This window comes from Pteronotus mesoamericanus, unplaced genomic scaffold (genome assembly GCF_021234165.1).
Source record: "Pteronotus mesoamericanus isolate MK-2021 breed Mesoamerican mustached bat unplaced genomic scaffold, CSHL_Meso_final scaffold_636, whole genome shotgun sequence".
Classification (NCBI taxonomy): domain Eukaryota; kingdom Metazoa; phylum Chordata; class Mammalia; order Chiroptera; family Mormoopidae; genus Pteronotus; species Pteronotus mesoamericanus.
In genome coordinates this window covers 2,414,705-2,426,794 of record NW_026555324.1, presented here as the reverse complement: position 1 = coordinate 2,426,794, position 12,090 = coordinate 2,414,705, and the positions used below count along the sequence as shown (strand labels likewise).

Sequence of the window (12,090 nt, the reverse complement as noted above, 5' to 3'; positions counted from 1 at the left end):
CAGGAGACACATCCCCTAGGCTGCAGACGGGGAGATGAGAGGAGATCAGGCCTGCTGAATTGCAGCCCGAGAACGAGGGAGTCTCAGCTACCCCCAGAATCAGACCCCCAGGCTGTGGGGAGTCACCTCTTCCTGGCCTGCTGCTCAGGGTGACCCAATTTCAGGTTAGAGGCTGCACTAGAGATGTCCCAATGCGACCCAAAGCCACAAACGAGTCAAGGACAGCCAACAAGCCTTGACGTCACAGCCACATGCCCAGACACTCCATCAGAAGGAAAATGACCTGCCCGAGACTCCCCCTAGGATAGGCTGACCACTTGGTGGCATTCTCAGGTGAAGTTACTATCTGCCTCCACCTCTCTGGGGCCTCTAGTCCTGTCCACCTGGGCTTTTGAGCATCAAATTGGGCCTCTGGAGGGCTGTGCAGCTCAGGGGCAGAACCAGGATTCAGAGAGTTCTGCTGCAGGGGCCAGTGGGAAATAAACAAGCTGGGGTGAGGGTTGGGGTGTAGCAATGAAAGGGGACACGTCCCAGTTGGTAAAAAACATAACAACAATGAAAGTGGCCAACTGCTCTGGAATGCAACATGCCAGGCACTGTGCTGTGCCTAGACACATACTCATCCCCATTTTCCAGAGAGAGAGAGAGAGAGAGAGAGAGAGACAGGGAGGATGATTAACTTGGCTAGTGGCAGAACAAGGATGCACATCCGGGGAGCCAGGCTACGAAGCCGCATGCTCAGTCGCTGGGTGTCTGTCTCCCCCAGGCTCTGCTCCACTCCAATTGACTCCCTTGTAGGAGTGCCAAGCAGCCTTTATGGAAAGGCCTGGCATTTGTTTTGTGAAGGTCGCACAGAGGTTAAGGGCAGGCCCTGGTGTATATCCGCCAGGCGGACGCGTGGTACCAGGTTTGTCAGTGCAACAGAGTTGTCAGTGCAGTTAACTGTGGGAGGCTGTTCAAGGGCACCCGCAGGCATGTAGGCTGTCTGTGTGGATTTCCACACGTGTGTGTTTGAGTGGGGTCTGGGTGTTCACAGTGCCTGTGCAGATCTGTGCCTCTGATTCCGTGTGAGTTTGCGAGGGTGTACCTGGGTGCCGCACACCTGTGCTGAGACCGCCCCTGCCTCCTGAGTGGGTGTGAGGTGTGCTCTTGTGTGTGGCCGCGCACCGGTGGGAATCAGGCCTGGGTGTGTGTTGCGGTGAGTGTGTTCCTGCAGGCAGTGCAGCGTATAGGAGGCTGTAGAAGGCCCGGGATTCTGTGTGTCACCATGGCCATGGGCCAACTGTGGGGTTCTTTGTGTTCCCCCCACCCAGGAGATGGGACTGTTTTGTGTGTGGGTGTGTCTGCTTGTGTCGTGTGCAGCTGTGTATGTGAAGTGTGTGTGTCCAGGTGTCTGAAGGGGTTCCTGGAAGGGACCAAGAATATTGCTGGAGCACCCCAATAATTCTGAGAACGTAAAGGCCACTTCTCTGCCCCACCGCTGTCTATACATTCTAACTACCCCCGGGAGTCCCAGCAGGAGCCTCCTCCCCACACCCATCCCAGCCTGGTGTTCAGCCTGGCAGTCCCAGCCAGGAGGAAGGACGGGTACGGCCTGAAGGACCTGGCTGGAGGCCGGTGGCCTGGGAGTGGAGCCCAGGTGACACTGGACACTCATGCTTGCTCCCAGGGTGAGTGCCAGAAGCCCAGGTTTAGGGGTACAAAGAGGGTGAAGGGGGTCCCATCTTGGGTAGGCTGTAAGAGGCAGGACCCAGCACCCATTTTCAGAGCCACCACCTGCAGGGAGCCCTCAGAAGCACCCAGATGTTTAGGACCAAGGAAAGGGGTGGGGCTCCAGGCAGACTCTGAAAACCACTGTAGATTCCCCTAGGCAGATTAGGCACCCCCAGCAGCTCAACCAGAGCCTTTTGGTGGAAAAGGAGAGGACTGGCCGCCGGCCACCCACCTGACAGATCTGCCTGGAGGGTGCCAACAGGTGTCCTCGTCGCTGAAGGAGAAGTGGATCAGGGATTCAGGGCCCGCAGAGGACAGTGCTAGGGCAGGGGGCCAGGGCCGGCCCGGCGGGCTGCACTGGAGCGCCCGGGTGCCAAGCGCCCTCCGGGCGCGCATGGGGACGGCTGCACGCACCGTGGTATTGCGTGCACTGCTCGCCGGGCCCGAGGTGTCTGCGGCTGCCCGCAGCGGCACCGCCTCCACACCCGCCCTCCCGGGTGACTCCCCAGACCATGGGCGTTTGGGCGTCCTCAAGTCCGCAGCGCCAGGGCGGGCTCCGTGCCTGCCTCCTCCTGCAGGGCCGGGCAGAACTCTGCGCGCACTTCCCGCCAGCTTCCCTTCCCCCGGGTCCGGAGGGGCGGGGAGGTTTCCCAAGCTTCGGGCCCACCCCTACCCCCCTGGCTCCGCCTTCACCCCCTCCGCATCCTGACGGGGAGCTGTGCCCTCTGGAAGTCTCTCAGCGTCTTGTGCTCCTGGAGGGAGGAGACGCCCGAACCGGTGGAGTGCGGAGTCCGGTGACAAAAACCCGGGGGAGGGACAACGGATGCCAGAGGTGGAGCTGGGGCGGGGTGCGGGGGAAACAGAGACAGAAGAAACAGAGAGAAGGGGGGACAGAGACTTTGAGAGAAACCGGAGAGAGGGACTGATTCCTACCCCCACTCCCTCCCCAGCCCCACGCGGGGCTCCCAGAGGCCCCGACCTCCTCCTCCTCTTCTCTCCCTGCCCCTGCCTCTTCCGCCGGGTCCACTTCTGTCACCGGAGTCCCCTCTCCCAGTCTGTGTCTCCGGACTCTGGTACCAAACCAGTGCGTACAGAGAGCACCGCTAAAGGGTAAAGAGGCCAGAAGATCCTCTCCCAACTCCGGAGAATCCCCAGCGCCAGCCTGTGCCCACCTCCAGGCTGCCAACCTCCATCTCCAGAATAAAGGGACACTGCCAGCCCCTGCAGCCCACCCGGGAGTGTCCAGGAAGGGAACTTCCATTTGCCTCCGTGCCAGGTGCACGCGGTGCCCAGCGAGCGAGCCGGACGGCAAAGCAACCCTGAACGCAACGCTGGCTCCGTTTCACAGGCCGTACGCTGAGGCCGACGGAACTGCACACCTGTGCTTAGATCACCCTGGGTAGCAGATTGGCCTCGCTCCCCCAAAGCCTGACCGCATACTCAGGTCTGCACAGGAAGTGGGAGGAACGTAGCCTTTATTGAGCGCCTACTGCATGCCCTATCAGATGTCTCCACGGCAACCCTGGCGGGCAGGGATGATTTTATCGCTGCCTTGTGACTGAAGAGGAAAAGTGAGGCTGGACAGAGCCAGCTAAGAGCTCCGAACTTCGACGCGCTCCAGGTGGCCAGGGAAGACTCGAACCCGCCGCCTCCTGGGCGCACTTACCCTGCCCACGCCTGGCGGCCGAAATCCTGGAAACTGCGGAGAAGCCGAAGGCGCCTATGGAAAGTTGGGGACGGGCTGCCGAAGAAGACGGGAGAGGAGGGCGGCGAACGTGGCCAGCGGGGCGCGCGCGGGGCCACAGGCTCTTGCAGGAATGCCTCGTCCTCGGCCACCGCCGCCGGGAAGGCTGCCAGATGCAGCTCGGGGATGCAGGCTAGGCGGCGCGGCCGCGCCATAGCCGAGGGTGGGGGCGGGGGGGGGCGGCCCGGCCTTGGTGGGCGCTAGGGAGCAGTGCCCGCCCGCCCCACGCGGCCCACGCAGGCCGGCCGCCCAGCCCTGGGGCCCACGGGCCCCACCCCGCCCGGCCGCCTCGGCCCTTCCGGCTTCGTGCTAGGGCCGCCCCTAGGGCGTGGCGGGACTGGGACGCTCGCCCTAGGGCTGCAGCGGGGACACCTCACAGACCCCAGGGCCCCTGCAGTCCCTCTCATGTTCTCACACTCTCCGGAAGCGTCCCTAAAACAGCTGGCACGCCCCCAAAATCTCTGGGACATTCTCACAACTCCCAAATCCCTGGGTTCTGAGAGGTCCCCATAGATCCAAGATGTCCCCTAGTAGTATCCTCATTGTTACTGAGACATCTCCACAAACCTCAAGGGCACCCCAAAATCCCTGGAGGCACCTACAAATGACGGGTGCTTTGAGATCCATCAGAAATCCCTTCATCTAAATCCCAGGACCACTGCTACAGTTCCTCAGATGTCCCCCAAAGCCCCCCATACCCCCTAGAGTACCCTAGCCACCCCCGGGTCACACGCAGAGACCCCTCAGGGCACTGCTGGCGTCTCCCACAGCCACAAACCATTCCCACAGGTCCAGGCATGAGGGCCCCCAATGCTTAGGGTCCCTCACAGACCCTGGAATGTTTCCACATTCCCTCAGAGATCTCCTGGTCCCTGAGTGGCTCTACAGCCACCCTGAGAGGCCCCCGACAAATGCAGAGATCCCAACATAATCTCAGGGGGACCTTGAGACTTGGGGTACTCCCATAACATGGAGGTGCCGCCAAAATCCTAGGGTGCCTCATAAACCCCAGGGGTACAACTAGATTCTCCTGACAATTATACAACCCTAGGATACCCCCAGAATCCAAGATGTACCCACAATCTTTGGTAGCCCCCCAGTATGCCCCCCTCAGCTTCTAAGACATGCCTTACAACTCAGACACCCCTAGGAGATCTGAGTGTGCTCATAGCCCCAAGACACTCCTTAGAATCTCAGAGGCACCTCTTAGAATTGGAGCCCCCACACCTCATGAGGTGACCCCAGGACCCAACCTCCCCTCAGTGCAGACTTCCACACAGGCATAGTAGTAGGCAGGCATGGGGACTTCCTGGCACTCCCCCCCGGGGTGGCACTGCATGCCCAACCACTGCGACTCTTGGGGGCACATTAGCCCCCTTCGCAGATGAAGAAACTGGGATTCAGAGAGGCGAACACCTTGAACAAAGTCAGCTAGCTGGTTATAATTCTGGCGCTTACTCCAACCTGTCTGTGGCTTTTAGGGGTTCGGAAAGGGGGAGAATCTTTTTTTTAAATAAGAAAAGTGGGCCAATCTCTATTTTAGGGTTGTCATTTCTGTAAATACTTTTCCTCCTGTTGGCTCTGCTGTCATGGGACCCAGAGTTGGATGGCCCAGGCTTAGGTCTGACCTTTGGCACTTGGTCATTTGACCTTGGGACAGTCATTTCATTTCACCAAACCTGTTTTCCCACCTGTAAAATGGGTATATTACTGCACATCTCATGGATGGACATGGAAAAGGCTCAGAGAAGTGTGCACTCACTGAATGTTAGTTATTATTTATAATTTATTTAACAAAACATTTATGAAGAGCTTATAACGTGCCAGCCACTGTACCAGGCAGAGGATACAGATGATGAGAACGATGATGATTATAGCAGCAAACCTTCAGAATGCTTCCTAGCTATGATCTCATTTAATGTTCACAAAACACCTGCAAAGTGCTGTCCCCATTTTAAAGATTGGGAAAACTGAGTCTTGGAGAGACACAACCTGCTCAAAGTCACACAGCCAGTGAGTGGCCGATCCAGGGTCTAGACCAGCGTTTGTCACCCCATATTTCATTAGTGCCTCCCTAAGGAGTAGCCTTTTTAGACATTCCCTCCCCATCAGCTCCTCCATGAAATGTTAATACCACAGATATACTGTATATTTATGTATTGTGTGTATATGGGGGTTTTGTACATATTTTTTTTTTACACATCCACCCCAAGATCCAAATTTTGCACCCATGGAGGTGATACTGCCTTGTTGGGAATGCACAGTTTCCTAACCTGGGCACTATTGACATTTGGCGCCTGATAATCTTTTGTCCTGGGGGGCAGTCCTGGGCGCTCTTAGCAGTAGCAGAATCCTTGGCTTCAACCTACAAGATGACAGTAGCATCCCCCTAGTCATGACAACTAAAATGTCTCCAGCCATTGCCATGTATCCCCTGGGGAACAGAATTAATCGCTCCCGGGTGAGAACTCCTGCTCTAAACCCATTAAGACTCCTCACTGGCCACCAGGATCCCTTGGTCCAAGTACAAACAGAAAGGACGGACATTCACGTTTTACCTGCCCTCAGACTTCCGAGAATCGTTTTCGCTGATCCCTCACGTCAGACTTCGGGAATAGGTTCCTTACAGGCCCATTTCAGAGATGCGAAAGCCAAGGCCCAGAGAGGAGGAGTGACTTGGCCAGGGTCACCCAGCTCAGAAGGGGCAGACCTGGGTTATTAATCCAGTTGTCTGGCTCCAGGGACTGGGAGCCAGTGAACGTTCCTTCCAGCCCAGTGAATTTTCTCCCTTCCTAGGAAGTTAGATATAAACTGAGGCCTAAAGCCAACCTTGACCATGGCCTGCAATGCCCTACACGAGCTCCCCATCACCTCCCAGCCTCATTTCCCTTCACTCACCCCTTGCTCACTCTGCCCAGACCACATCTGCCTCCCTACTTTTCCTCTCACACATCAGACCCACTCCCACCGCAGAACCTTTGCATTGGCTGGTCCCTCTGCTTATCACCCTCACCCTCAGACACCCACATACCCTCCCCTCTCACTTCCCTGAGGCCTCTGCTCAAATGCCATCTCCTTGGAGAGAGCTTCCCTATGCCCAGCGTCCCTCTTTTCTTCATGCCCCATGTGTCACCATGTGGAATTATCACATCCCTTTACTCACTATTTCTTCCTGGCCCACTAGTCTGAGAACTGGAGAAAGGGGCTGGGCCTATCTTCAGTTGCAGCCTGAAGACCCTCAATCAATGTGGAATGAATAGCCCTGCTGTAGGTGAGGAAAGTGAGGCTCCGATGGTAAAGTCCTTTCCCAAGGTCACACAGCAAGTCAAGGGCAAAGGCTGGACTGGAGCTTTTACTCAGGAGTGAAAACAGTGGGCCAGATGCCCGCGGCCAAACTGTCCTCACCCTGCCTGTCTGTGGCTCCCCCTGACTTGCATTGAATCTGTTACTGCAAGAAAGAAAGGGCACCTTGGCAGTCAGGGCCTGGGTTTGTGATGTGGGGGACACCACTGCTGAAGTCATTTTGAGGAAGTGCAGTTCTTAAAACACCAGCTCCTTGATGCCCAGCCCTGATGTCAGCCATCTCAGCCTTACCACAGCCCTACGGACGGGGCGGTGAGCGGATCTTATTCAGCCCGGTTTACTGATGAAGAAACTGAGGCTCGGGGAGGCCTGATCCCTGGCCCCAGTTCACACAGAGAGTAAATGGGCAGGGGCACAATCTGAATCAACTGGTCTGGAGCCGAGGGGACCTCGTTTTTAACCCCAATTCTGCCCCTGTGGCTGTGTGACCTTGGGCAAGCCACTTCGTCTGTTTCCTCGGCAGGAATGGAAAGCCAAAGATACTGGGAGTTAAAACGCAGGTTGGTGTTGGGTCCTGATATAAGCATGGGCAAGCCCGCAGAGGGCAAACGGGGACTCCCAGTCCTCAACTTTTCCTGTGTTCCTCTCTATCTGGCAGGCGGCGAACTCCAATGCGCTCGGCTGAGTCGTGGGGGATGGGAATGGCAGCCTGTTCCCAACCCACCCGGGGAAGGCGCAGACCTCACCCGTAGCCTGCGGTCAGCCGGCCTGGCGCCCGCATTCCGAGGCAGTCAATAAGCATGAAATAATACCGGGAGCCGCGGCAGTGGCGGAGGCGGCGACTTTGCTGTGTTCCGGGACAAGTCCCCGAGGCAGGTCCCGGACTAGGAGCGCGCACTTAGCCTGTGCCTTTTTCATCGTCCAGCAGGGGGCGCGCGGAGATACCCGCTCCCAGTACACGTCCAGGGAAAAGGGAGCAAAGACATTAGGGGCGGTGAGAATCCAAACGGGCAGAGAGACCACTGGCCAGAGAGAGACTCCAGTGCGGCTGCCTCCACCCCGTCCTGGGGCCAGGCAGCGAACCCCTCGGTGGGGACCGTTGGGGGTCCAAAATACGGCAGTGGGGAGTCGATACACTGGTTCCACCCCAAATTAAAGCAAGTCCTCCGCCCCCCAACCTCACCACTAGAGTCCTCTACCTCGAGCTCCATCTGCCTTTTGACAGATCGTGGCGGTGCCATGACTCAGCCCCGCAGGGCACGAGGAGCGCAGGCTCATACATCCCCAGATCCGGAGTGGGGGGTGGGGTGTGGATGCCATCTTGGATGGGGGGCAGTGCCCTCTCTCTGGGGGTTCTTATGCCTCAAATCTGGAGGGCTCTTGGGACCATCTTTTGGTGGCTGCATGAACTCCAACGTGCAAAACCATGGAACGCCCTGTGCGTGCACTGGTAGAACCCCCTTTCTGGAGAAGTGGGCTGGCAGAATGCCCATTCTAAAAAGCGAGGTTCCCATTGGTGGCCTCTCAGTTCTCCCTTCCTCCTTCTGCTTGGGAGTGGGGGGAGGATGCTGGCACCAACGACCTCCCTCCTGCCACAGCCCCTGGAGGCTGCACAGGCCACAGCGAAACAGAAACCTGAGCCACTGGGGGATGTGGTTGAAGTTCTTGTTTTTTCTTCCCATCCTGGAGGGACAGAGCCTATGCAGGTCCCACCTCCATTCCCGAACCAGGGCCCTGAGTGACTAGGTACTGAGCACTCACTGTGTTATGCCCTTTACACGCATCCCCAAATCTCACAGAACTCTCAAACCTACCCACTTTACAAATGGGGAAACTGAGGCTCTGAGAGGGCAAGGCCTTGTGTCAGGATACCCAGGCATCAGACAGACCTGTGTTGGAATCTGAGATCTGCCATTTCCTGGTTGTGTGAGACTGGGCGAGAAGAAGGGTCTTTACCCCTCTGAGCCTCGGTTTCCCCATCTGTCCAATAGGAATACTTCACAAGGCACTGGGGATGAGGACTTGTGAAAAATTCCCCCACATGGAGCCTGAGAATGAGCCATTATGAGATAAAATACCACTAGGATAATAATGAATATTACCACTCAGCCACTGTTCCCCCGAGAGTCATACGCCAGAGACCAGGCTTGAGTGAGTCCTTGGGGGTTTAAAAGGGGCCAGGGTCCCCTTCCTGCTGCACCCCACCCCCTCCCTGGTCTTTCAGGACAGTGACCTGGTGTATTGCCCTTGGTCTTGGCATTTCCTGTTGATTCCAGCTTTGTTTTCCTTCAGCTCCTCTCCAGCTCCCTTTGGGAAAATAGCAGACGGGAACACACACGGAAGTCAGAGCCCTGACTCCCAGATACGGGCCCACAGGCAGCAGAGAGCGCGCATCCCAGTGTCTCAATCTGTTTCTCAAGGAGAACAGACAGTCCTGCTAACTCAATCACATTGTCCTGGGGTGTGCCATCATCCCTGCATCCCAGGAATGCACACTGTCACAATCCCTGTTTCAGCAGCACACACAGTCACTGTCATGATCGCTGTCCCGGGAACAGATACACTCACTCTGTCACAATTACAGCATCCCAGCAACACACCCAGTAACACGTTCACAACATCCTGGGAGCACATAAAGCCACACAGTCACAGTATTCCAGTAGCACACGTAGTCACTGTCCCAGAAGCACAGTCACAAAGTCACCATCCTGGGAACACACACAGTCCACGGCCACAATCACTGTACCTGTGGCACGCACAGTCCCCATGTTACAATCACAGGACCTCAGAGGCCCAGCTGAGATAGTCACAGCTGGTCATACCCCAACAGCTGGAGGAAAGTCAGGTCAGTGAGAAGATACAATCAGAGCCAGTCCAACACACTCCCTCACTAACACCGTCACCTGGAGAGGCAGGGGCTCCACCCTGTGCTGGGACTGTGCACCCCCTGGGCACTGCTCCCTCCTCTGTGCAGCTACTGAACCCTAACTCTCTCCTGCCCTGAGAAGGGCTCCATGAGCACACAGCCCCCCAAACACAATGTTCGCCAAAGAGGCCCTCTCTGGATTTCTGACTCCAGCTGCCGCAGAGTGAGTCCACGGCTGTCCCTCCATCCCATGTAGTCTTCCACCTCCCAGAAGGACCCTGAGAGACCCTCATCCTGGAGGAAACCCTGGTTCTAGCAGGTGCCCTGCACAAAGAGTGCCCCCAGGACATCCCCAAAACATTGTTAATCTAGCTTTCAGTACAGTGCTTCCAGAAAAGTCACCTGAAGTGATACCCAGCCTAGCCACTGTCCTGCATTGTCACCAATTAGGGATATAGACCCCTAAAGCTGCACCCCTCAAACCAGACTAATGTCACAAGCAGCATGGCGCCCCCTAAGTCAACCCCAGGATCTGCTTCAGTAGAAAGCCTTGGGTATAGTGCACTACCAGGGGCGGGGTCCTGGGTGCCCCCGCAGTAGAACTCCCCCACCCCCACCCCTGCCAGCAACACTGACCCCCGCTCCCGTCACAGCGCCCCCTGCGATCAGCGCGACGAGTTGCATCATTCCTGCGCGCCTATCCGCTCCGCGTGCGTCCACCGCCCGTAGTCTTACCGCCTGCAGCTGCCTCCGCCCGCGCTGGTGCTGCTGGTGCCGTGGAAGGACGAGGGCCAGGACATGCGGGACGTGCGCAAGCCGGGCCGGTCGCCGGTGTCCACAGCGTCGGCTCGCTCTATGGGCCGGTGTGGTGGCCGCTCCGGCTCTGCGCGCTCCGCGCTGTCGGAGTAGCCGCGCTGCTGGATACGGATAGGGGTTCGCGGCTGCCGCCACAGGTGCTGAGGAGGAGGCTTCAGGGTGGCCTGGCCCTCCCGCGGCCCGGAGAGTGACAGAGACAGGCTCCTCTCCGAGGGGGCGGCCGGAGGCTCCATGTCGCCGGCTCCCACCTGCACCCCAAGGGGTCCCGGCCTCTCCACACTGCACCCTATTCAGCTGCGCGAGAGTCGACGTGCCCGGGGCCCCGCGGGTGCGCCTGGCCTCGGTGGGGCCATGGCGCCCCGGGGACAGACCCGGGGGCGCTACGGGCTGATCGCCCCCGGGCCGGGCGCCAAAGCCTCCAGCTAACGCTTGGCTCTCCGCTCCGAGTCCGGCAGCGCTCTCAGTGCTTGGCGCCGGGTTCGGCGCCAGCCCCGGCTTCCCCGCCCCATCCCGCCTCTCCCCGCCCCCCGCCCGCCGCGGTTGTCAGCACCACCCCCCTCCTCCTCCGTCCCGGCCCGTGGGGGGCATTCACCCAAGGAGGAGGGGGAGGCCCTTCCCGCCCACGCAGAGTCCCGCTCCCGGAGGGGAGGGGGCGCCGCAGCGCAGCTCTCTCCTGAGTGCCCTGCCTAGCAGCAGCGCGCACGGGCACGAAGGAGTTAAACGGTTAATCCGATCGAGAAGACACCCGACTGGTTGTCGTTGTGTCAGTCAGTCCGTCCATCATGGCGGGGGCGGAGCCGGTGCTGGTGTGTCTTAACCGCTACCGCTACTCCTGGCCAGAGGAAACGCGTGGGAAGTGGTCCCCGTGCCATCGACGCGGTCCCTGCAGCGGGCACAGGCGGTGTGCGCGGGATCTCCTGTTGGTGGGTCGTTGAATGGTGATGGTCTGTGCCCGGGGCGGGACGTGCGCGCACGTGGCCCCTTCCGAGGGTTGTTTGTGTTTTTGGTGTCCTGGAAGTGTGCGCGCGCACGTGGTTGGCTGCCGCGGTCTGCGTGTTTCTTTGGATTTCGCTGTGTGTGTATCTGTGTGTGGATGAAGGATGTGCGCACACGTGTGCTGCCTGTTGGGAAGGTGTGCGCCTCTATGAGGTATGTTCGGGTGGCCTGGGGGTGTGCATGTGTTCCCACGCCTTTAGGTGTATACTGTGGTCAGTCTTGCTGGCGGAGTTGTGTACGCGACTCAGACTCGATTGTTTGGCTGTCGTGTCTGAGGGAGTCCATGTGTGCTGGCGTGTGTGTGGTTGGCCCGGGGCCTCTTTGGAGGTGTTTCTAGTGGGTCTCTTTGGTTCCCCTGTGGCTCCATGGAGGAGGACACCTCGTGGCTGATACCCTGGCTCCCCGCCCACCGCTCTGTGTTTCACTGCCTCTTCTAAAGCGTTTCTGCAGTTGGTAAACTGAGGCAGATCCCCTGCAGCCGCGGGACACACCCCTGTGCCCTTTTCAGACGAGTAAACAGCCGCGCCTCCTCCCCGCGGCCCCCCGCCGACAGAACCCCCCTTCCGGCACCTAAATCGGGAGTCTCCGTGACTCACGCTCCCGCCTCCCCCAGCGCCGTGCCGAGCGAGCAAGCGCTAGCAGGGAGCTAGCG

General features: G+C 58.6%; 1 protein-coding gene across 3 annotated transcripts in view; it reads right to left on the bottom strand.

Moving 5' to 3' along the window:
* Positions 1-10,675, bottom strand: part of PDE4A (phosphodiesterase 4A) — a 35,344-nt gene extending 24,669 nt beyond the window's left edge. Inside the window, exon 1 of one of the 3 annotated variants that reach the window (XM_054562182.1) lies at positions 10,362-10,675. In XM_054562182.1, the coding sequence (XP_054418157.1) occupies positions 10,362-10,675 (314 nt within the window). Of the gene's footprint in view, positions 1-1,945; positions 2,282-3,379; positions 3,628-10,361 lie in introns of those variants that run through there. The other 2 variants (XM_054562184.1, XM_054562183.1) reach the window with 2 other exon arrangements.
* Between the last annotated feature and the right edge of the window lie 1,415 nt (positions 10,676-12,090).